Here is a 24,545-nt window from a genome sequence, read left to right as displayed (position 1 = left end):
AAATTTAGTTATAGGAGCATTTCTCACTCGCTTCTTTTTCCTCTCTCTGACTGTATGCAGACAGCACAGACCAGTTTATTTATTTCTTCCTGTTTACACTGTCGTTCTCCTTTACATTCTAATAATCTTCTGCTCTGTTCAGGAAGACAGTCTCATGACAGCAGCAGGATTATTACTCAGTGCTGGATGTAATTGCTATGGGCCCGGTGTTTGCTTTCTGTCTCTAAAGTAAACATTATAAATCATTGCTGTTCACCGTGGCTATCTACACTAACCCCATCGCTGTTCCAAGATCAAACTGACCACTTTAATAGTTAAATATAATTGAAAACTACATGAGAATAAATCAAATGCAGCATTGCAGAGCAGCTCTTTAGTCAACTGTCTGTGGGATTTGTATTTACACATGTGATACTCTATGTTCTTCTTTTTCCAGTTTATAGCTACAGAAAGCTAAATTGTGCCTTAGAAGCAGACTTCATGGTGGACATTATCAGAAGCTACAGCAGGGTCAAACATATAACGGCAGTTGATTCAATAAGTGTTGTCTTTTGGCTGTACTTTACATGGATACGAGTTTTTGAAGTGAGAAACACTATGACCTTCACTTGTAATTTTCAGTCTTTTAGTGGTGCTTTTGAACATGCATACAGTATCTTATAAAACATACCTTTAATACAAGCAAAGTTTGCTGGGAGTTAGATGATCAGAAACCATCATTTGAAACATTGCGCTGATTTTTTTTTCTGTATGAACTTTTTTTTGTTTTTTTTGTAAATAATAATAATTGATTTATACATTATTATTTGCATTTAAAATACATTTTGGCAGAATTTATCACAAATTCGGTTGTTTGAACACCTGGACTGTTTTCAAAATCATAAAGGAAATGGAATTTTCTTCTGTGGAACATAAAAGATGGGGAAAAGGGACATAAAAGAGGGGAAAAATATCAAGTTACAATTGGGTTTTTATCTTACAATTCTATTTTTCTCACAATTTCAAGTTTATATCTCACATTTCTGAGTAAAAAAGTCAGAATTATGAGATAAAAAGTCGCAGTTACCTTTTTTTATTTTTTATTCCATGCCATAAACAAGCGTCCATACGAGGGTGAGAAAACCTTTGAGCCGAAAACAGCTGTATCACATGGTTCACACTTAAATTCCAGTTTATATTTAAAATATTTAGTCTCTTCTCACATGGATAAATAGTACTATTTTAAATTTCGAGGATGTAATTTTCAGACTTTGGCTCATGTTGAGCGTAATCTGTGGTGAACCATCCTCTCAATGATTGCTTAAACTTTTTAAGCATTACAAGGCTGAGTCATATAAGGAGATATGCATAATTACCAAGCTCTCCCTCAATCCCCAAGGCCATGTTATTAGAAACAAAATAACAACCTAAGTCCACTCCTCAACCTTTTCACTAAATGAAGGACTGAGGCTGTATTAATGAGATGGCATAATGTGGAGTTTGTGCTGTGAGTGGCATTTGCACTAACTGGCTGTCTGAACCTCAGGGTGAAACTTTATTTAATTCCCTCAGAGGAATAACTGAATCATTTCTTTGCTTGATAATAGAATTGGAGATACAGGTGGGTTTTGTGAAATGATCGACGTAAGCAGAGAACAACAACAGAGGGTCAGTCCAGGTCAGCCAAGCGTAACATATTTTTCTTATTGACATTCACCAACCTTTTTCTACCTTTAGACTGAGATAATGTTCGTTTTTAGAGAGATCATAGCAGAATAAGTGTTCCTGCTTTAGGATTCCTGAACAGTGGCTCACTCTTATTTTCTCATGTTGCTTGAGAAAACACGTTTCTCATGTTGGAAATTAATTTAAGCTAAAATGCTTGCACTTATGATACTTTCAGCCGCTGTCCTCAGCAAAAACAGCTGGCATAGGTCTGATACTGAGCTGTGAATAAATGAAAGTGGTGCAGAATGTTGGCCCTTTAATAGAGTACAATAGAGCTAATTAGAGGTACTATCGCCAAAAACACTAAATAGCAACAAAACAGAACCTTGTTGCATAACAGATGTTCCCTGTAGCAAACGTACATCCCTATCTCCACTATATCACTGTAGCCCCTCAGGCATTTTACCCAGAGTAATTCTATAATTCATTGGTTTTATCATATGAATTTATGTATGTCAATAATTGTTTTAACCTCATGTGTGTTGATACAGGTAACCGAATCATTACCGAGGGTGAATATGTGGAAATGACTGGAATCACCAAAGACATGTCCGGCTCGTACGACTGCATCACCTCGAACGACATCTCTCCTCCGGACGTGAGGACTGTTCAGGTTACTGTAAACTGTGAGTATCTCATTCATTCTAAGCAAATTCCTGTTGACGCCATCCAACATGCTTTTATGAATTCCTCAATTACACGTGATTCATTTCACAGACCCACCCGTCATTTCACGAGCTCGGAGCACAGGAACGGCTGTCGGACAGAAAGGAGTTTTGTGGTGTGAAGCGTCTGCTGTTCCTCTAGCGGATTTTCAGTGGTATAAGGGGGAGCGCAGGTAAGGCTAGCCGGTTTTATTTATTTATTTATTTATTTATTGCTACTGTTGATTGACAGTGAAAGTCAAATGTTTAGGCAGAAAGAGTTGAAAATGGGATTAGAACCTGCATCTCCCAAGGCTCAACAAGCCGCTAAGCCAGGGGTGTCCAATCCTGTTCCTGGAGAGTTCAGCTCCAACCCAAATAAACACACCTGAACCAGCTAACCAAGGTCTAACTAGACATTAGGAGTGGGAGTCTTTTGGAATCTCACGAGTTGATTCAGATCGATTCTTGGGGTCACAATTCGATTAAAAATCGATTCTCATATTTGAACTGAATTTTGATTTGATATATGATTTTAGATTTGATTGTAAACTTTGAATTTTATTATAATTATATTGTAACTAGTGTTGTTTTTGGCGGCCTGTTTTAATTTTAGTTTTAGTCTAGTCTTTGTGTCAAGCGGTAATTTTAGTTTTTATTAGTTTTAGTCACGTTCATACTCTTTTTAGTCTAGTCAAGTTTCAGTCGACTAAAAGTCTGACCATTTTAGTCTTATTTTAGTCAGAATTATCCATGACTATTTTCGTCTAGTTTTAGTCGACGAAAACTGATGACATTTAGTCTAATTTTAGTCAATGAAAATTGTATTTTAGTCTCTTTTTAGTAATGCAATTCTATTTAACCCAGTCAATATAGTATAAGTACCTAGTAGTATAGACAAAATCTAAATTTTCTTTTAGCCAAACCTATTTCAAACAAGGTTATCTTAATATATTATTGTTACCTTATAGATAATACCTTATAATGCCTTGAGATGTCTCTTAAAGTAAAGACTCATAACTCCAAAACTGTAGCAAGGAGAGTCAAAAGGTAGGTATCATTTGATAGAACACTTTTTAATTTTTTAGAAAATATAAATTACATTATATTTGGACATTTTCATGCTGAAAAACTGCTGATAAAAGACAAAAATATATATATATATATTTTTATAATTTTTAATTTTTTTTGTTTGACATGGAATAACTCAGGAAGGCAATAAGATCAGAGAAAAATTATTTTTTGGTGATGCTCTCCTACATGTAAGCTGCATCTGGTTCAAATTTTGTGGCATAAAGTATAGTTAAATAAAGTGTTATTCATTTTTGAGAGTAAAAAGTACAAGAGGCATCAAGATTGCAAGAAAAGCTTGATGTGTGCTGGTAACTATACATTATTTAAGGCTATTTTCTAATCGTTAACTCTTTCCCTGCCATTGACGAGTTATCTTGTCTTTTATGAGAAAACGCTTCTCCGCCAAAGACAAGATTTTACCGCTTTCTGTGTTTTCACTGTTATAAGGTAGGGGGTGCTATTACGCATCTTCTGTAAGAGTCCTGAATCTCTTGATGAAAAAACAGATGCAGAAACAAGCAAAAATCATATGTAATCAAATGCATATGTAAAATAATGCAATCATAAACATTAAACAGCAAATAAATCAAAACCGTCTAACGTTACAGAATGAAATGTCGACCCAGGACGAGCTATAGGACTGTGAAGCTTTGGGGGTGCTGATGGACTCATCTGTACTTCATCTATGTTTTGATCATTCTGAAACTAATCCAGATGAAGTCTTTGGCAAAAAGGCAGTTTTCTCAGTTGCTTTTTTTTAAATGAAATTTTCCCATATTCAAGGGTTGATAAAAAAGAATGCGTGAAGCTAGAATAAAACAGGCTTTTTTTGTTAGTTTGTTTAATAGCAGAGGGTCTGTTCTTTCTTTAGATATATTGCATGTTCAGACATTCATACATCAAATTATTCTGGGGGCCATGACATTTTTGTGAAAGTTATCAGAAACGCTGGCAGTGTCTGGCAACTTAAAGAAAAATAAACGCTGGTGGGGAAAGAGTTAAAGGGATATTTCACCCGAAAATGAAAATTATCCTATGGTTTACTCACCCTCAGGTCATCCTATGTATATAAGGGTGTACTCATACGAGGCTCTCTGAACCGTGCCCGAACACATTTTACCCCAAAGCCCGTGTTCGCACTCTGTACTGTGCCCAGGCACGGTTCATTTAACCATCCCTGGGCCGCTTAGAAGAGGTGGGCCAGAGCACGGTTCAGTTGCATGCAGTGTAAACGCTAACTGTGCCGAAACACTGAACAGCTGCTACTTTTTTGTGCGCTACTGTAATCATTACAACGGCAAACATCTTTATTACTACTTGGATATTACACTTTTCAATTAATATAATCAATTCAAGTGCATTTGGGTTTATAACTGGTTCTCACCTTATTGATGAACAGGAATTGTAGTTTGTGAGTAAAATTCCTCCATTAACGCCAGCTGTCTTCGTAATAATCCTCTTATACGTGCAAGTAAAAATCGCTGCGCAGCATAAATGATAAATCTATAAGGCAGTTGCTCCGGCCTGGAACGTTAAGTGCAATGTGAGTGCAGGCCAGTGGTGGACTGGGGAGGGGGGACAATCATGCTCAGGCTTGGTTCAAGGAAACCGTGCCTACTGTGAGTACACTATAGGCACGTGAGTTTTCAGCTGCAAAAAACGATGCGTGCAGTCGTTTGCCGGGAGCTAGTTATTTTAGTTTATAAAGTTTTAAATATGGATATAAACACAAATTATTGACTTGCATGTGCTTCCACTTTCCCCATTCTTCAAAAAGCTTACGCCATATTCCTATGCCTTCCCTATTCTACTTACGGGAAAAAATGAAACTGGCGCTGCGTTCCTTCCATAAGTTGAATAGGGAAGGCGTAGGACATACGGCGTAAGCTTTTTGAAGAATGCGGAAAGCGGAAGCACGTGCAAGGCGATAATATGTGTTTATAAAGCATATGCAGTTGTATTTTTTTGAAAATGACCGATCGTATCGCTAGATAAGACCCTTATTCCTCGTCTGGTACCCTTTGAAGCTGCACTGAAACTGTCATTTTGACCTTCAACCGTCTGGAGGCCATTGAAGTCCACTATAAGGAGAATAATCCTGGAATGTCTTCATCAAAAACCTTAATTTCTTTTCGACTGAAGAAAGAAAGACATGAACATCTTGGATGAGATGGGGGTGAGTAAATTATCAGGACATTTTAATTTAAAAGTGGACCAATCCTTTAAGATATTGATATAGGAACTGTTGTCAAGTAAGCTTCCCCCATTGCAAGCCTGTGTGCTCTCTAAACTGTCCGGGTGCTGCAATGCCAACAACATTGCGTTAATAACGAACCTTTAGAAAATCAATTTTTGAAATGTGTGAATCGGTAGAAGATAGAATCGCGATGCATATGTAAATCGATTTCCCCCTACCCCTACTAGCCATACTAGAAACTTCTAAGCAGATGTGTTGAGGCAAACTCTGCAGGACAGTAGCCCTCCAGGACCGAGTTTGGACACCCCTGCACAAAGCCATGGCTCCGACAGAGCTAGTTAATTAAAAATATAAAAATATCTGTATTTGTTAGACATTTACGTCACATGCAGCTGTGCGCGAGGGAGCTGTATTTTAATTTGTGCCGTCACCCGTCCACTTATGTAGATTTAATAACTCTTCTTAACACAATTTTCCAGACTCCTCAACGGATTCAATGGGGTCAAGATCGAAAACAAGGGTAAACAGTCCATGCTAACATTCTTTAACGTCTCCGAAGAGGATTACGGGAACTACACCTGTGTGGCCATGAACACGCTGGGAATAACAAACGCCAGCATTATTTTGTACGGTAAGAGGCTACTTCTAATAACTAAATGCATGTTAATTTATGCATAAAACCCATGTCAAGTATCACTTGGCACAATCGACGAGCGCAATGTGTCAAATGTTTGCCTAATGCAATTACATCAGCTCTCGTCTTGTCACCCCGAGGCCTCGGCTAACTCTGACGACGTGTTCGCAACAATTTCTTTGAACAGCACGGTGGATGTTTGGGAGGTTGTTAACATGTAGGGTTTCTCTTCCCACAGGCCCCGGAGCGATACACGACGTGAACAACGCAGCCTTATCGCCAACCTGCTCATTCTTGCTTCTAACTCTCGTTTTAACCCTCTCGGTCCTCAGCCAGTTTTGATGCTAAAGCAGCGCGTCCGCTTCTCCGTCCAAACACAGACTCACAGTCCCACACACAGAGAAGGAGAGTACGTATTATCAGCATCATCATCTTTATCATTTAAATTGTTTTGCCTTATGCTTTGTTTCTGAAGGGAAGCGTCAGTGTGGGTTTATGGGTCTGTAATAAGATGCTTTGGGATTTAAACGTGTTTTGAAACAGTGAACTGGACTGTGAATGGAGTCAGTCTGTTAGCTGGGTAGAAATAATAATAGAATCACTATCTGTGTCTCTCCAACCTTTTGTATGTGAAAAGAGAAGCAAAAATTCATGTAATCGTGAATAACTGATTGGTTTTTTGCTCAGTATTGAACAGTGTGAATTGAGGTAACTGATGTGTCCTGTTTTCCTGTAAAATAACATGATTTTCTTTTTTTCTTTTTTTAAATAATCGATACAAATGACAAACAGCAAAAAAGAAAGAAACAAAAAGCTTCAGTGTGCCCAGAAAGTATTTGGACACTTGAGTCGTGCTTAAAAATGTCAATAAACCAAGTGGCATTGACAAGCAAAATGATCCCTTTCACTTTTCTCCAAAGTCACTTTTCTCCCATTTCTCGCATTTCCATTTTTCGATGGAGAATCCCCTTTATTTAGTGGAGATTTTTAGATATTTTATTAGTTATAGCTATATTTTAAAATGACATTTATTCATGTGATGGCAAATCTGAATTTCCAGCGGTGATAATAATAATTTATTTATTTGATTCAATGAATTGTTATCTAATGCAATTACACGGCTCAAATGTCCAAATACTTTTTGGGGACGCTGTATGTGATTATTTGATTTACTGTACATGTACAGATGTATGCAAAATACTGTTCACACACACACACACACACACACACACACAAGATCTATGCGTTCAATATAATATAGCACCAGTTCGTAAAAACATAGTGCATCCATCAATGCTCATCTGCCATTAATGGTGTTCAAACGACAAAGGAATCACAAAGATAACCTGCACGTGTACTCGTACTGAGCTGACATAGTTACAAGCAGTAGGATAGACTCCTTACTTGGTCTAATACGTTTCACGCTGCTCTTAGATATGTTTTTAGTGTAGACACAGACAATATGCCCTAATGTAAGCTACATAAATTCTGTTCCTCATAAACCCTTTAGGTTGATCATAAATGTATACCAAATGGGACAGAGGAACTGATCTGAACAGGTTTGAATAGTCATTTCCTCTATAAAGTCCAAAGGGTGATTTAGTAAGTCTTGATATCCACAGGTCACATTTCATACAACCAAATGATATCAGTCATTGTATATTTTCTTGTAAATCCCTTTCCAGATACATTTGCGTTATTTTAAACGGATCGAATTTGCTTTGGATGATTCTACTGGAGTGTTTAAACTTCTTTCTCAGGTTTTTGGTGCTGAGTTTCTTTTAAGTGTGTATGATTTTGTATTCTTGAGTCTTGGTGAAGTAAATTTGAAAGAAGCCAAAACTGTTATCGCAAACGATATAATAAAAAGATGATATTTCAATAACTTCATGAGAAGAAAGAAAAAAAAAATCCCAGTAAGAGACACATTTCCTTGCGTATATCTGTGGGTGATAACCATCAATTTATCTGTGATCTTTAGCACTAATTTCCACACTAATATAATGTCATATAAATGTCAAATTGTGCATGTCTGAGCAGGTGAAAGAAAACGGTAATCTCGGTTTCCATCTATTTCATATTCCATATCTCTCCTTTCATAAGTCTGCAGATTTAGCAGCCGCACTTTCGTACTCGTTACTCTACGAAGGCCGACCCGTCGACACGCTCATTAATGATTTCCAGAAACGTCCACTTATTAGTAGCTGGCAATGTACGAGAGCTTAAAAGAACCTGTAAGGAAATGCAGTCACAGTCGCTCAACCCACACGACTAACTTTACAGTTCTAAAATGAGACCTTGTCCGCACTCAGCTTCAGTGAGCACTGTCAACAGCGCTAGACAAACACACTGAAGAGGAATGATTCAATCCAAGGTCTGCCACATCACTGAGAAAATAAATATATGTCCTTTGAGTTGATTTCAAATGAGATTCCTGCACTCTAATTTAAAGGATGCTGCTCTGTGACCGACTGAATGGTTTTTGTGACTGACGTTTGCACGGTGGACTCTTGCAAAAGGTTCGCGTGCAATATCGCTCTTATGGATATCAGATCATGTCATGTGAACGCTTGAAATATTAATTGGACCTCATTGTGATCATGACATTCATATTAAGTACGACACTGTTCTTAACCATGCAGTATGTTAAAATGCTGTATGTGAACAAAAAAATATATATGCAAATGAATATTTATCCTGGATTTATTTGATTGTTAAATATAAGGACGGTGTAATTGCGGAGATCAACACACCTTTTCCTTGTTAGCGTTGTGCCTTGCGTGCATTTAAAAAAAAAAAAAAAAAAAAAAAATCGTGGTAGTGCAATCGAATAGATTCAGTATCGACCCTGGAAACTTCCGCTTGGGATGCATTTTTGTAAACAGCCGGCTCGGTTTTACTCATTTAATTATTTCAATGAAAATCCCCAAAAAATCATCTTTTGATAAGTATCATCAAACATCGGTATCTCAATTGTGTTTCGGGTGCCCAATGATTTCTGGTGAGTTTTGTAACAGGTTAAAGTACATTAATAGGTTGTACTGTAGATTACTGAAGTATAATTTTGGTATGTTGGTTAACTTTTTAAAACGCTAATATTGTGACGGTGAAGTCATTTGAACTGCTGGGATGATCGGGAGTGGCCGCAACAACCTTCACAGTGATCGGCAGTAGTGTACATACATTACAGTATCTGACTGAAATGGCATTGCAAACCCATTTAAGTTACAAACAGAATGTAATTGTTTTTCTTTGTTTTGGTATATTTATATTTATTGTCATATGAAGGGAACAAAATAGCAAACATTCAATAATAGCACTCTGGATTTTTGCTGACCTGATAATGGTTATTTTAAAACTGCTGCAAGTATACATGGTACATCTAATCATAGCAACTGTGCTTCACCCCAAATATCTTGGCAAAAAGTATTTTGCCCTCCCAAACTGTATTGTATGTTTGTATTTTTTTTTCTGACTGTCTCTATCTAGTTACGATTGTAAAGTGTATTATACCTTAACATTTGCAACACACAGCTCTCTCAATGTGCATGTACAGCCGTAGTTGTATTTTTCTTTTTTTACTATTGGAAAATGAGTACAAGACTGTTGTATGTGTTCTGTGTAATAAAGTTAAGAATATTTTCTTCTAGTTTGGAGTTGTTAGTTATGTAACGTACTGTCATTGAGTCTTTTAAATAGGAATGCACGATATATCGACACCATATAGTTGATATCGGATATATAAGCATGCATTCTCATTTCCCCTATTTTTACATTTTTATTAGGTTACACTTAATTTTAAGGCGTCCTTGTTACAGTGTAATTATACATTTTAGTGCTGAGTAATGCACTTACTATAGGGTTAGGGTTAGGAATAGGGTTTGGTTTATAGTTATGTATTTAAATGTAATAGACAGGACATTCAAATAAAGTGTAATTTTAGATTTGTAGTTTAAATTACCTTTCTCATCACTTCAAGTACATTATAATATTGTGATGTCTAAATTTACTTTTAGTTATAGTTATACTTGTAGCAGTTTAGTTTTTTTAGTGTTTTATTAGTGGCATTTTTATTACTTTATCAGCAATAATATGAAAATAATTATTGATTAGATCAGGATTTTTAAGTCAAATTTAAATATCACTGCATCCCTACATTTAATAGAGTGCAACATTCAGGTTCAGGAAGTAAAACTCATTCATTTTCTCCATAGGGAAACCACAGACCTACTGTGAGCTTCGAAGTTGTTAATCGATAGTATTTGCTTCTGTTAAAGCCGTTAGCCCTTAAGTATTTTTATTTAAACATATTTATTATTATTTTAATATTCATGTTTAACAGCAGAATTTGTGGTGAAAACTACATTACCCATGATGCTGTACAGAAAATTCCACCAATCAGAGAATCGAAACGAGCAAAACAAGCCGAAAAATCTTGTCAGCTCTGGCGTAATCGAGTCAGTCTCCCTACACTCTCAAAATATTTAAATATTTAAACAATCTAAAATGTTTTTAAATGAATAAATGAGTAATTTTATATTTCTCCAACATTTTTAATTTGAATTATGCTGTTCACAACGCTTCATGGCACTGTAGTTTTTCCATCACTGAAGCCGTCAAGTACATAAGCCGTTTTGTCTGATTTTCGAATACTTTTTTGCTTCAAATTCAATTCACCTCAGCTGATTGGCTTGGTTCATGGCTTTAGAATGTTTTAAAGAAAGACTTGTTTGAAATCCCTATGGGAGAAATGAATGGACACAATACTTCCGGAAACCAACAGCGCTAAAAAAAAAGTGGTCGGGCACTATTGCACTCTATTAAGCAATAAAGGTCGAAGAGATCATATTATATTGTGAATATATTCATGACTTACCGATATAGCACAACCTTGAGTGCCTTATTGCTTTTATAAAAATGTTTTTATGTAATAAGGAAACACATTTTCATTATTTTATTAAACACTATATCCTTTGGCTTGAAGATCCAGCTGCTGAAAAGTGAGCTCTGTTGGCCTCAGTGCTCTTGGCACAGTGATTTACATCTGCACAGAGCGGTTGACTTAATCCAGAGGCAGAAAAAAAATGATTATTGTAGTCTAATCAGAATGTAAAAAGTCATTTATTAACCACTGTACCCTAACTCTGTGGTTCAGTATTCCACAGAGTACTTTTAACAAGTTTACCAGTGTTGACATGCTGCATGTTTTAAAAGACAGTTTAACTCGCACATCTCTCCTCACACTGGCCCTGCTCTATTGACGATACGCTCATGGTTTGGCTGCAGTCCTAAAGATAATGCAGCCAAGAAATGTCATGTCAAGTTAATGTGGTCTGTACAAATGCTTATTTATTCACATATTTGTCTTTCCAAATAAGCAGCTCTCATGGCATGTTCCAGAGGGGCGCTCCTGGGCACTAAGATAAAGACGTCCACCAGGAGTACAGAAGGGATAAACAGAGCAGGCTTTTGTTTGCTTCAAGGGAGGTGATTGTCTACCTTCACCTCCAAGCATAAAAGGTGATCATTCCCTGGCTTCCATCTTTTGTTTTCATGTCGAACATTAATAGCCTGTAGACAAAGGATTGGCAAAAAATCGTCAAGTTGCGTAACATTTTTCTCACCTCCTCTACCCCCGTTTTAAAACTCGATGAATATTCAATTGTAACATCTGCCGTTTGTTTGTCGAAAGCCAAATTCTAGTTGTGACATCTTCCCACCATTTTGCTTGAAATGCTAGTTCATTCTTTTAATACCCACAGTTATATTCTCATGGTACAGTAGGATTATGGTCATTTCTGTATAGGCACGTACATTTAAGTCTTAGCTACGTAAAAGTTGTTAAACAACTTCATTGTTAAAGTCCATTGTTAAAAAAAAAAAAAAAAAAACAAAGAAAAGAAAAAAAGATACCTTTAGTGACGACATCCATCAAGAGCAGGAGCACTGTATGGGGTAGGTTGTCACAATGGCAACCTGCCATTAAATAAACTATTATAGACAAAAATGGTGCTATTTAGCACTAAAAGTGGTTCATTGGCTTGTAATCATACGGGAACCACTATACAGCACCTTTGTCAAAAGAGTTGATTGAAAACTTGACAGAATACTTCAATCACAAAACATCAAGTTATATCCTAATTATTTGACTACATAACACAAAACTGTAAATATGTGAATATAGACTTTTTATTGAAGTTTGTGACAATTTCGGTATATAACTGACTTCACAAACACTCTATTGTCGAGCCAGTTTCCATTCATTCAAAGACTAAAGCCAATCACAATGTCTTAACTTTCTCTCATCCTCCAATTGTATTCCTCCTTCCACAAAATTCAAACTGCAACTGACAGATCTCAGTGTCTGAACTGTCTTGTTGCATCCCACCTCCACCACATTCTCCACCTTCGATTTTAGATATGTTAATCCATATGGTAAATCCAGAATTTACCACAAACTTTTATGCTTTTCTGAGGTCAAAAAGTCTTGCGTGGGGGCCCTGCAGTATTTCCTTATGGGGGGCCTTGGGGGCAAAAAGGTTGAGAATCACATTATCTTCAGGAAATACGCTGTATTTTAATGTATTTTAAGTTAGAGAACCTTTAAAGAACTATACAGGGGCTTAACGGTTTCTTTGTATGGCGATGGTGCTATACAGCACCTCAACAACCCCAAAGAACTGCTGAAGAACCATACTCGGCTTAGCAGGTTCTTTATACAGTAGCGGTGTATAAACCACCCCAAATATGTGTGTGTGTGTGTGTACACTCTAAAAACTAATTCAGGGGACCTTTAGTCATTACTTAAATATACATATTGTTGTGAAATAAAAAATCAAGTTCTGAAATGCTGTTAGACTTTTTACTTGTAATTGTTATTTTATTGAGCTTGGATGACACACAAATTATGCCTATTGGTTTGATATATTATCATGACTTGTCATAGTTTAACATTTTCAGTTAATCAAAAATGTATTTAATTTTAAGTTCTGTTAATGTAAAATACATTCTGATGACGTATAAATGTGTTTCATTGTTTTGAGTTGTATGAACACTTCTTTTAACTGGGCTGGGATTTATATTTCCCATCATGCTTTGCCCATGGCACTTGAAAGGGAGAGTAAATGCTAAAATTAAGTGTTATATAATGTTTTTTTGCACAAGATTAATGGTAAGGGAGATTTAGCAGTAATTAGGGTTTTGTTGTGCTAATTTAGAAGAGTTAATGTGTTAATGTGGGTTTTTGGAGATTTACCATCATGGTGACAAGCGGTGCTTGGTAAGATCATGTTACTTAGAAATGCAGTTTTATTGTGTCCAAAAAGTGTCTTCATCTTACTTAAAACATTATGTTGGATCAACTTAAATAGTTGCATTCATGTTGACAATTATTAAGTTCATATTACTTAGAAATGTGTTTTTATTGTGGCAAAAAAACGTCTTCACCTTATTTAAAACATTATGTTGGATCAACTTAAATAGTTGCATTCATGTTGACAATTATTAAGTTCATGTTACTTAGAAATGTGTTTTTATTGTGGCAAAAATGTATTCACCTTACTTAAAACATTATGTTGGATCAACTCAAAATATTGCTTTGAATTAATATAATTCTCCAAATTGGCTTAAGTTAAAAATTCTAGTGGAAAACGTTAACATATTTTTTTTTTGTTTTTTTTGTTGTTGAACCAATGTTTTATTTTTTAGAGTGTATATGTTTTCATATAAATAGTAAAAGATTTAGTACAATATTACAAATAAACAAAGATTTACAAGATTTAAAAAATATAATGGTCTAAACTGACATATATATATATATATATATATATATATATATATATATATATATATATATATATATAAATCTTGTCTTCAGAACACAGATCAATCTTTCATTTGAAAAACTTCATTATGTAGTTCCCTCTTTCCTGAATGTGCCAAAATGACAATGAAGGAAGTTTAGTTTGAAGAAAAAACAAGCTTGATTTTTTTTGTGACATTCAAACATTCAAAGAATGCTACTAGTGAAAACATGGATTTGTTCAGTTTTGACTAAAATCCTCATACAGTCTAGAAAATAATGTTTTGGCTCTACAAAAAAAAAAAAAAAAAAAAAAAAAAAAAAGAACAGTTTGCATCAATTTTTTTGAGTTAAACAACTTTGAGTGAATTTACGTTCAACCAACAAGCTACATTGAGTTAGAGGTACTTAAGAATTTGTAGCATAAACACAAACTTTTAAGTTAATTACTCAAAAAATTAAGTCGCTCCAACAACCAGAGTTGTAGCCCTGCAACCAATTAGGCCTAATCATATATATATTTCAATTCAAATCCACAGCTATCATAGCACATGCTAAATGGAACTTATTTAACATATATATTTAATAAACAAGTAAGAAATCACTTGTCACTGGCATTAGCGCAGTCATTGCTTATAGAGTCAATGCATCTACTCTTCAGCACAATGGTAACCACAAAAACTTCAGAAACTCATTTAAATGTCAAACATAACAGCATTAGACACTAACAGGTCTTTCCCTTCACTAAAAACAAATAAATTAACACTTAATTTCAACATTTATTCTCCTTATTCAGTCCTATGCAAAGCATGCTGGGAAGTTATTAAGACAATTTCATTAAGTTACTACAACAAAACTTAAAAAAAAAAAAAAAAAAAACAATTAACACAGAAGTTTGAGTTTAAATTACAGATGATATTAAGTTGATGTAATCAACATTATTATGTAAACAGAACTCAACAAATTAATGTTTGCAGCTTAAAAGGTTTAATTAAAACAATAATTTAGAATTTTTAGCTTGCAACCATGCATTTATTTAAGTCCTGTAAATTACTTTTTAGAGTGTAGTTACTTACAATAGAAATTCTTGTGACAACTAGTCCTGGTCTTTCTTGAATAAAACTCCACGCATTTATCCATCTAACTTTATATTTTGTGGCCGTCATTCTCTTTCAGATATGTAAAGCTGATCCTGCTGTTTACCTACTTTTTCAACTGTCTCTCACCGCTATTCTAATTGTCTCCCATACTGGCATGTTTGTCACCTGATGCCTCTCTAACTAGCAGCAGCGAGTGACACTGCAGCCAATCATTTACAATGAACAATCAAGCAAGAAAAAAAAAAAAAAAAGACAGTGAAATGTGAGTCTTTAATTAAGAGTCTACACCGAAGCCTTTCTTAAATTCAATCACAGACAGCTCTCGTGTCACTGTTAGAATGGATCTCACAGCTTCATTCTCAACCTCGGCACTTAGAGCTCATGTGCATCACTCCCACAGGCTGTCTGTCAAATCTCTTTAAAACACTTACAATACTGACACCTCTATCCTTAACCAGAACACAAGTGGAGGATCGAGACAGTGCTTAAGTGCTCCCAGAATCTGGGCTTTGAATTATTGATTTGGAATCAGCCTGCTGTGGTGTGGATTTGCTTTGGTTTCAACGAGTTTTCATTTTTCAAGTGGATAAACAAGTGAACATAACATACATTTAGGCAAGAATCAGAAATATACATACACTACCGTTCAAAAGTTTGGGGTCGGTAAGATTTTAATTGTATTTAAAAAAAAAAAAAAAAAGTCTCTTTTGCTTACCAAGGCTTCATTTATCAAAATATCATAAAAACACTAATATTAGGGAATAATATTACAGTTTAACATAACAGTTTTCTATTTTCAAATATTTTGAAATGTAATTTATTCCTGTGAGTTTTCAGCATCATTACTCCAGTGTCATATGATCCTTCAGAAATCATTCTAAAATGATTTGGTGCTCAAGAATTTTGGTGTTCGTTCCTTATTATTTTCAGTGTTGAGTCGTGCTGCTTAATATTTTGTGGAGACAGTGATACATTTTTTTTATCTATTTATTTTTTTTAGGATTCTCTGATGAATAGAAAGTTTTATTTTTATTTTATTTTACTGTCACATTTGATTAATTTAATAATAAATGTAAATATTAATTTATCAAAAATAAATAAATAAGAAAAAAACATATTGTCCCCAAACTTTTGAATGGCTACATGTATGCTACATGTATTCTTTTTTTTAACCAAACCTAATTTCATTTTATTTTTGAAATCTAATTGAATAAATTTTTCATGGTTTTTTTTTGCTAGTTTATAAATTGTTTGGGTTTAAAAATTACTGTTTACATTTTCCCTTTTTTGTATCTGCAGAACCACATCGCTATACGCTGTACGTGACAGGCCAGCAGCCTTAGGGGCCGTTCACACAGAACGCGTCTTTGCGTCTAAAAGCTCTCAGTAGTGGTTTTTAAAAAAGCGCAGCGTAGAACGCGAGTGTCTCGAGACGTGCCTTTGAGACGTGATGCAATAATGACAATAACGGAAATAATAGAAATAGACAAACACCAGAATTGACAGATACAAGTTTTGACATGGAAAAAAAGAAAATAAGATAATAATGAGCGCCTACTCCGCCATGTTGCCGTCAAATAAAACAGTTGTCATGCCAACTTGCTACTGTAAACAGAAGCTCGCAACGCTTGCCCCGCCTCCGAGTTCTTCTGATTGGTCCACTGTTTTGGAACTGACATTGATGAGCGGCGCTGCGTGTAAAAGTTGAAATTCTTTTAACTTGACACGGCGTCTTAAAAAAGCGGCGCTCATGTGCGAGACACTGCAAAAGACGCGAGACGCGTGCGTAACGGTCATGCATGTCAGTCAAGCGCGTGTTTACATAGAAAAACAATGGGAAAGTAGCGCATTGGAATAGAAAAACGCGTTCTGTGTGAACGGCCCCTTAGACCTGAAGTTAGGATGGAACTGCCCAGACAGCAACAGTGTGGTCCAGATCTGGCCCACATCTTGTACATGTGGATTACACACGGATCAAATGTGGGCCGGATCTGGGCCAACACTATGTTACTTCGGTAAAGTTGGTTTTATATTCGCACATTCGGACTTATGATAAATTCAGACTTTCCAATAAATGTGCAATAAATTAATGTTTGCGAATTTTAAGCAGCGACATGATATCGACAACCAACGATTGTCAACTTACAACATTTTTCACAGTCGATCAAAATAGGCAAGTATTGTTTTAATGGCATATTTACTTGTCAATGTCCACTGAATGTCCAATGTAGTGTGATTAACAAGACTATTGAATACGGATGTCCGAATGTGCGAATATAAAACCAACTTTACCGAAGTTACTATGTTGCTGTCTGGAAGAGCCTAACCTGCCCCAACCACTAACCCCATCTATAGGCTAACTATAGGCTCCACCGTAATGAATATCCACCATTAAACCTAACCATAATGATGCTATAATCTCCGGTCTGAGACTGCTGGTCTGGCGCTGCTGTTCTTAAATTGCTCTGCGGTTTTGCATTTGGTAAGTTTTGCTTTAATTCCACTTGTTTAATGGCAGATGCCACTGTGACAACTTAAACCACAGAGTGACAACATGTCCTGCTACTGGGTCAGCAATTACAGTGGAAATGTTCAATGGCTTTATTATTATTATTTTTTTCCTGTCGGTACCTGAGGTATCTGCCTATATAGAAATGAAGAATATAAACCCTGAGAAATATTTAGGTAAAAATTTTGACAGTCAGCTCAGGTAACTTTCTCCTATAACATTGTTCAAACTGACATTTTCTGGTTCCATTATACTCTGGTGCAAAGTGGCACAAGACATTCATGCAAGCAGTGACCTTGAATTTAAATAAAAAGGAGACCATATGGCCATTCAGATAGGCCAGAGACATGACAGTTAATTATCCATATATATATATATATATATTAGGGCTGTCAATCGATTAAAAATGTTCATCTAATTAATTACATACTCTGTGATTAATTAATCTAAATTAATCGCATAATTTTTGCCGTGAAAGTATTAAATATTTCAATTCAAATGAATCAATGCAGGGTTTTTCCTGGGTCAAAAATGGTCTTCGGTGGTGACAGACATGGTCATCCACACAAACAGTAAAAAGTGCCCTACCCACGTGATCTGCGAGCCCGATACTGACAATAAAGTACCCGTCACTCTCACTGTAATTCTTTCTTGCCCTCTTTGCAAACAACAAAAAAAAAAACAAGGTGATTTTATAGCTTTGTAAGAGAAGTTGTTTTTTTTGCTAAACCTGAAAAGTATTAAAAAGTAGCATTTAGAAGTTATATTAACTAATAATATAATTTTCTACCATATACAATTGAATGCACCTAGCTAACAACAACTTGCTTTGTTCTGGTTTCACCTCACTCCAGTCTAAACTAACTGATTTTATAGGTAGGCCTTATTTACTACACATTGTCATTTAAATAACCTGAAAATATTGTGGATTATTAAGGCTAATTTTACTAACCACTCTTGCTAAACGGGGTAAGCACACTTATGTTCTCATTTCAGAGTTGTTCGAGTAATTGATTCGTTATAGACCGTGTGGACACAGATCAGTTGTTGTCATGATTCATTAAAATGAATCTGTTCAAATGAGTCATTAGGTCGTGAATCGGACATTAGCGGACGTTGACGCGTTGCGTGCGAAATGCGAATCGTGACTATTATTAGGACATCACAAAAGATTTGTCAACACAGAAAACACTTCACCACTGGATAGGATTTTCTTTTTGTTTACTGAAAGTGTGGTTTTTGTCAACTGCACGTGCAGGGCGCCTGTCAGAAGATGAGGTGACGTTCTTTTGAGGACTATTCACACCCAACGGTTATTCAGGAAAAACATTCTCTGAATGCGCCTCGTGAAGCATGGATTCGGTTTTACGAACTTTTAGCATTGTGTCAGTTGATTTACAGTAGATTATTATGTGTGAGATAGAGAGAGTGCAAAGACGGTGCTTACTTTGAAAGAGCTCGCACGCACGAGAACGGCTCCAGGTTCAAAGGTCAATACGGAATGGATTAATCTGCGTTATTTTTTTTTACGTGTTATTTTTTCTCAGATTAATTAATCGAAATTAACACGTTATTTTGACAGCCCTAATATATATATATATATATATATATATATATATATATATATATATATATATATATATATATATATATGTCTGTGTGTGTATGTATGCACCAGGATTTCTTAAGAATGACAATTAGACTGCAGACCAATTCTATTTAGATACAACATTTTATTATTGTAAGTCTTAAATATGAACACACCATCGCCATTAAAGGAAAAACATATGACAAAACAATTTCTTTACAGTACAAGGAGTTAAAATACTAGATTTGTTCCTCTCCAGGGAACCACTAGAGATCAGCGGAACAAAATGACCTTCTCCAGGCTGGTTGTTTTAATGGTTGAATGGTGAGATTAAAAAAAAAAAAAGAAGTAAATTCTTTGCACCAAGTTGGACAAACATATGAATTGCATTACAGCCATGCACAGACAAGCCCTGTGTTTCTGTTAATACAGTGCATCGATTGATCGCCCTCTCTTTGATCATTCTTGATCCAAACTCTTCCTCAGAGGAAATCACAGGCATTATTAGGAGGTGCTTCTTTTTGTGGTTTCAAATTTAAATTTAATCATAAAAGTGTGGATTTCTGACTTGTCAGGTTAATCTCACTGATCTGTCTATATGTGAAATATGTGGACTGTTCTTAGTCTGGTTGTGTTCCCTATATCTTATAAAAAATAAAATGAAAAATGAAACCATAATGTTGAATAATACACCTTTGGGGCAAGAACACACACTGTCACCCATTAAACTTTGCACACACATGACATTTCCTTTCATTAACATACAACTTGTGCTTAAAATCCACTGATTTGTATCTGATATGTGGTTTTAAAAACATGATATTTAAAGGGATAGCTCATCCAAAAATGTCTGTCAACATAATCAGCTAAATAAGGAATACTTATTTATGATTAGTCAATCTCAGACTTCCATGGTCATTTTTTTTATTTTTATTTGGAGTGCCATGAGGGTGAATAAATGATTTTCAATTTTCATCTTTGTCTGAACTATTCCTTTAACCACATTGGAGATAAAATGGAAACATTAGGCATATATCCTATCAAACACTGCAACAAAACAAAAGAAAATCTTAATATGGATTTGAGGTCAACCAACACCTTAATACTGCGATGGTAAGTTTCAGAAACGATTCAAATCAAATCTCCCTTCCCCCCCACAGAATACGGATGGTAACAGGACATCTGCTCATGATGAGATGATGAAGGACAAATGAGTCGCATCTGCTTCTTCCAAAAGCACAATATTTAGACATCAGATTTCACAATGAGTAACTGCAATGAGCTTGTATCTACTATAACCCTTTGAGAAATAAATTACACAGCTTCTGAAAAAGGGAATAACAAAAATAGAAAACGTTGCATTGTATTAAACAGGTTCACAATTTTAGTAAAAACAAGTGTGCATATTTTCCCTTTGTACAAGTTGGATATATGCATATACATACAGAGATGTTAGCAGGAACGACGACAAGAAGTGTTTAAATAAAGAACATTTAAGCGCCCGGTTTGGTTCGTATAACTCAAAATCTGGACAAAATGAAACAAAAAGCCATTTGAAAAACTGCCATGGTAATAAAAATAACTTGATGTCAACAGGTATAAGCAGATTGCTCTTTGGGCTCTCAAAATGGATCCAATAACCTGGTGTCATCCCATATATACTAACACGACTCCAACATCTGATTTATTCCTTTGCGGTGCAAATAAATCATTTTATAGAGCTTTCGGTTCTGCATAGTCGTTCTGGTCATCAAAACATAATCAAAATAAAACATACTGATATGTACCGCACTGTTTTCAGTTGTGTGTGTTAAACGCTAAAATGCAGATTAGGAGTACTCAAAATGATATATGATGTGAATATTACAGAGCTAAAACGTGTCTTTTTTGCTGCTTATTTTGATTGGCTGTACAGTTATGATACAGTAAAAATATATCGACAACTCAAAAAAAAAGACATATGCCCTTCCTTATCGCATGCCTTTGACTTGAAATAATTATTCCCCAATCACGCAGTATTCTATATGAATTCTTAAGGGGTTACAGAGTTCAATTAAAATGACAGTCACAAAAATAAATAAAATTAGACATGCCTCTCTGTCATTTGCTTTTACGGAATACAAAGCTGTATTCGTTGGGGCAAAACAGTGTGGTAATTAGCAATGTAAGAGAAGTTACATTATTAAACTCTATTATAAACAAAAGAAATGCATGATTACTTTATTAAAAGGAAGTACTTGGGTACCCCATGCACATTTTCAGGCATTTTTGGTAACCCATGCACGATTTGTGACTCCAGGATGAGAGTGATGTCACACAAACGTTGATTTTTATCCACTGAAAACATCTTCGGCATCAAAACTTGAGCAAGAGTTGTAGAAGTACGATGAGAAGTAGACAGGTGGGTGTGAAGACCGTTGACGTGCCGCTGTTGCCATCCTGAACTGCTCCGGGTCCTAAAGCATTGAAAAGATTCACAAGTGTCAGGCAAAACAGCTCCAGTCTCCAACTGTGCTGTAAACTGCCTCGTCTTTATTCTTGAGACTGTAACGTCGCTGAACTCTCATGTAGGGCGCTCACCTACGCAGCTGCACTACTGATTTGATCTTACTTCCTCAATATTATCTTTTCTTCTTTTCCAAGGTGTCAGCTGTCAGCATTTTCTAGGTATACAGCACTAAACCTCTATTTTCTAGTCAAGCGATTCTTGTTAAAATCTGTGTTAGTATATTATAGCAACTCCTCTTTGTTGATGAGTTTGTAGTGATTAGTAGTTGAGTACTGTATTTAGTATCACAAACCTTCCCACAAATCATTGTTTTCAAAGGCTGTGCGCTTTAAATCGGATGAAGTCATTTCTAAAACAGAAGTCGTCTCCACTAGAAGAGAGATTATATAACAAAACACTTTATAGAAATACAGAACATGCAATATGAACTCAAAAAAGATTAAGTAAATAATTTCCATTGGTGCTGTTAGGCAAATGAGATATTTTTGCCTAAAAATATTCATCAAGTCAAGCTAGAGTATTTCTGGCATGGTTCTGCTGTGGTGCCGGGTCATCTAACTGGGACGGAAGCGCTCCAGATTGGAAGATTAACATCTAAGCGAGGGTCTTTAGTGGTCACATTTGTATCGTAGGAGCATCTGTTCTCTTCATTTCAAACCAGCACATCCCGTCTCCCTGCGCTCACACCATTATTACCCTACTGTACGGAGCATCCTTGACCAGTCAAACATTGAGGTCAGCCGTAATTGCGGTTGATTATAAACAAGCTAATCACTGAAGGTTCAGTTTGACCAGATTGCTAAGGGCAGACGAGTAAAACAAGGCGCGAGGACAAAAAAATGGGAATGAGAAAGTATGAATTACTATAACTGCGCTCATCTGATGAAAACTATTGCACTTATATTCTGAGATGACATAATAGTCAAATAATAATGATGAGTAAAAATATAAAAAGCAAAAGTTACATGGGTGAATCTCACGAAACCTGTCAAGAACGTGATCCTAAAATCAAAAGAAAAATATTTTAAAAAGTTTTTTTTTTTTTGCATGAAAAAAAAAGCAAAAACTAGGTTTGAAATAAATAAATATATTATTACTATTATTATTATTATTACCACCATTCAAAAGTTTGCAGGCAGTAAGATTTAAAAAAAAAAAAAAAAAGTTTGCAATAAATTGATCAAAAGACTTTTACATTTTACAAAAACCTTTTTTTAAATAAATGCTGCTCTTTTGAACTTTCATCAAAGAAATGTTTCCACAATAATTAATCAACACAACTGTTTTCAACATTGATAATAATAAGAAATGTCACTTGAATACCAAATCAGCATATCTGAATGATTTCTGAAGGATCATGTGACACTGATGCCTGGAGTAATGATGCTGAAAATATATATGTGTGTGTGTGTGTATATATATATATATATATATATATATATATATATATATATACACACACAGTACAGTCCAAAAATTTGGAACCACTAAGATTTTTAATGTTTTTAAAAGAAGTTTCGTCTGCTCACCAGTACAGTAAAAACAGTAATATTGTGAAATATTATTACAATTTAAAATAACTGTGTACTATTTAAATATATTTGACAAAGTAATTTATTCCTGTGATGCAAAGCTGAATTTTCAGCATCGTTACTCCAGTCTTCAGTGTCACATGATCCTTCAGAAATCATTCTAATATGCTGATTTGCTGCTCAATAAACATTTATGATTATTTTCAATGTTGAAAACAGTTGTGTACTTTTTTTTTCAGGATTCCTTGATGAATGGAAAGTTCAAAAGAACAGCATTTATCTGAAATACAAAGCTTCTGTAGCATTATACACTACCGTTCAAAAGTTTGGGGTCAGTAAGAATTTTTATTTATATTTTTTTGAAAAGAAATTAAAGAAATGAATACTTTTATTCAGCAAGGATGCAGTAAATCAATCAAAAGTGGCAGTAAAGACATTTATAATGTTACAAAAGATTAGATTTCAGATAAACACTGTTCTTTTGAACTTTCTATTCATCAAATAATCCTGAAAAAAAATATTGTACACAAATATTTTGTACAATTGTACACATTAAATGTTTCTTGAGCAGCAGATCAGCATATTAGAATGATTTCTGAAGGATCATGTGACACTGAAGACTGGAGTAATGATGCTGAAAATTCAGCTTTGCCATCACAGGAATAAATTACTTTGTGAAATATATTCAAATAGAAAACAGTTACTTTAAATTGTAATAATATTTCACAATATTACTGTTTTTTTACTGTATTTTTAATTAAATAAATGTAGCCTTGGTGAGCAGACGAAACTTCTTTTAAAAACATAAAAAATCTTCGTGGTTCCAAACTTTTGGACTGTACTGTATATATATATATATATATATATATATATATATATATATATATATATATATATATATATATATATATATATATGAACTTACCAACCCCTTTTGACTTTTGAACAGTAGTATATAGATCTTAATGGTTCTATATAAAATGAAAAATACACTTTCTTATATTTTCATTTTGATTTTATGGTAAAATCTGACCTGGATATGGTTTTGTGAGATTCAGCTCTGTATTATGGTTTAGCAGGAGACATGTGGCTAGTTCTAGTCTTTGGTTTGTTACCTTGTCAAGAGCTTGGGACAGTCAAACATCTCATTAAAACAAACATATGGTAATAACATCTAACGTGCAATACACACTCTTTCTGACCTCCACTTTTCAATGTTGAAATATACTGTATGTGTATATATATTTAGG

General features: G+C 35.0%; 2 protein-coding genes across 10 annotated transcripts in view; one reads left to right on the top strand and one right to left on the bottom strand.

Annotated features, from left to right (window-relative positions):
• Positions 1–9,905, top strand: part of opcml (opioid binding protein/cell adhesion molecule-like) — a 184,562-nt gene extending 174,657 nt beyond the window's left edge. For both annotated transcript variants that reach the window (XM_048180742.1, XM_048180741.1), the window contains 4 exons: positions 2,199–2,333; positions 2,425–2,545; positions 6,102–6,253; positions 6,495–9,905. In XM_048180742.1, coding sequence (XP_048036699.1) covers positions 2,199–2,333; positions 2,425–2,545; positions 6,102–6,253; positions 6,495–6,598 — 512 coding nt within the window. In that variant the 3' untranslated portion in view covers positions 6,599–9,905. The remainder of the gene's footprint in view (positions 1–2,198; positions 2,334–2,424; positions 2,546–6,101; positions 6,254–6,494) is intronic.
• Positions 9,906–19,379: 9,474 nt separating this feature from the next.
• ntm (neurotrimin) overlaps positions 19,380–24,545 on the bottom strand; it is a 394,473-nt gene continuing 389,307 nt past the window's right edge. For 3 of the 8 annotated variants that reach the window (XM_048180735.1, XM_048180736.1, XM_048180732.1), the window contains 2 exons: positions 22,056–22,133; positions 19,380–21,710 (listed from right to left, as the gene is read on the bottom strand). In XM_048180735.1, the coding sequence (XP_048036692.1) occupies positions 21,610–21,710; positions 22,056–22,133 (179 nt within the window). In that variant the 3' untranslated portion in view covers positions 19,380–21,609. The remainder of the gene's footprint in view (positions 21,711–22,055; positions 22,134–24,545) is intronic. The other 5 variants (XM_048180740.1, XM_048180738.1, XM_048180739.1 and 2 more) reach the window with 3 other exon arrangements.

This window comes from Megalobrama amblycephala, linkage group LG2 (assembly GCF_018812025.1).
Source record: "Megalobrama amblycephala isolate DHTTF-2021 linkage group LG2, ASM1881202v1, whole genome shotgun sequence".
NCBI classification, from domain to species: Eukaryota; Metazoa; Chordata; class Actinopteri; order Cypriniformes; family Xenocyprididae; genus Megalobrama; species Megalobrama amblycephala.
Note: the sequence above shows the minus strand (reverse complement) of the source record. Positions and strands in the feature narration are given on the sequence as shown.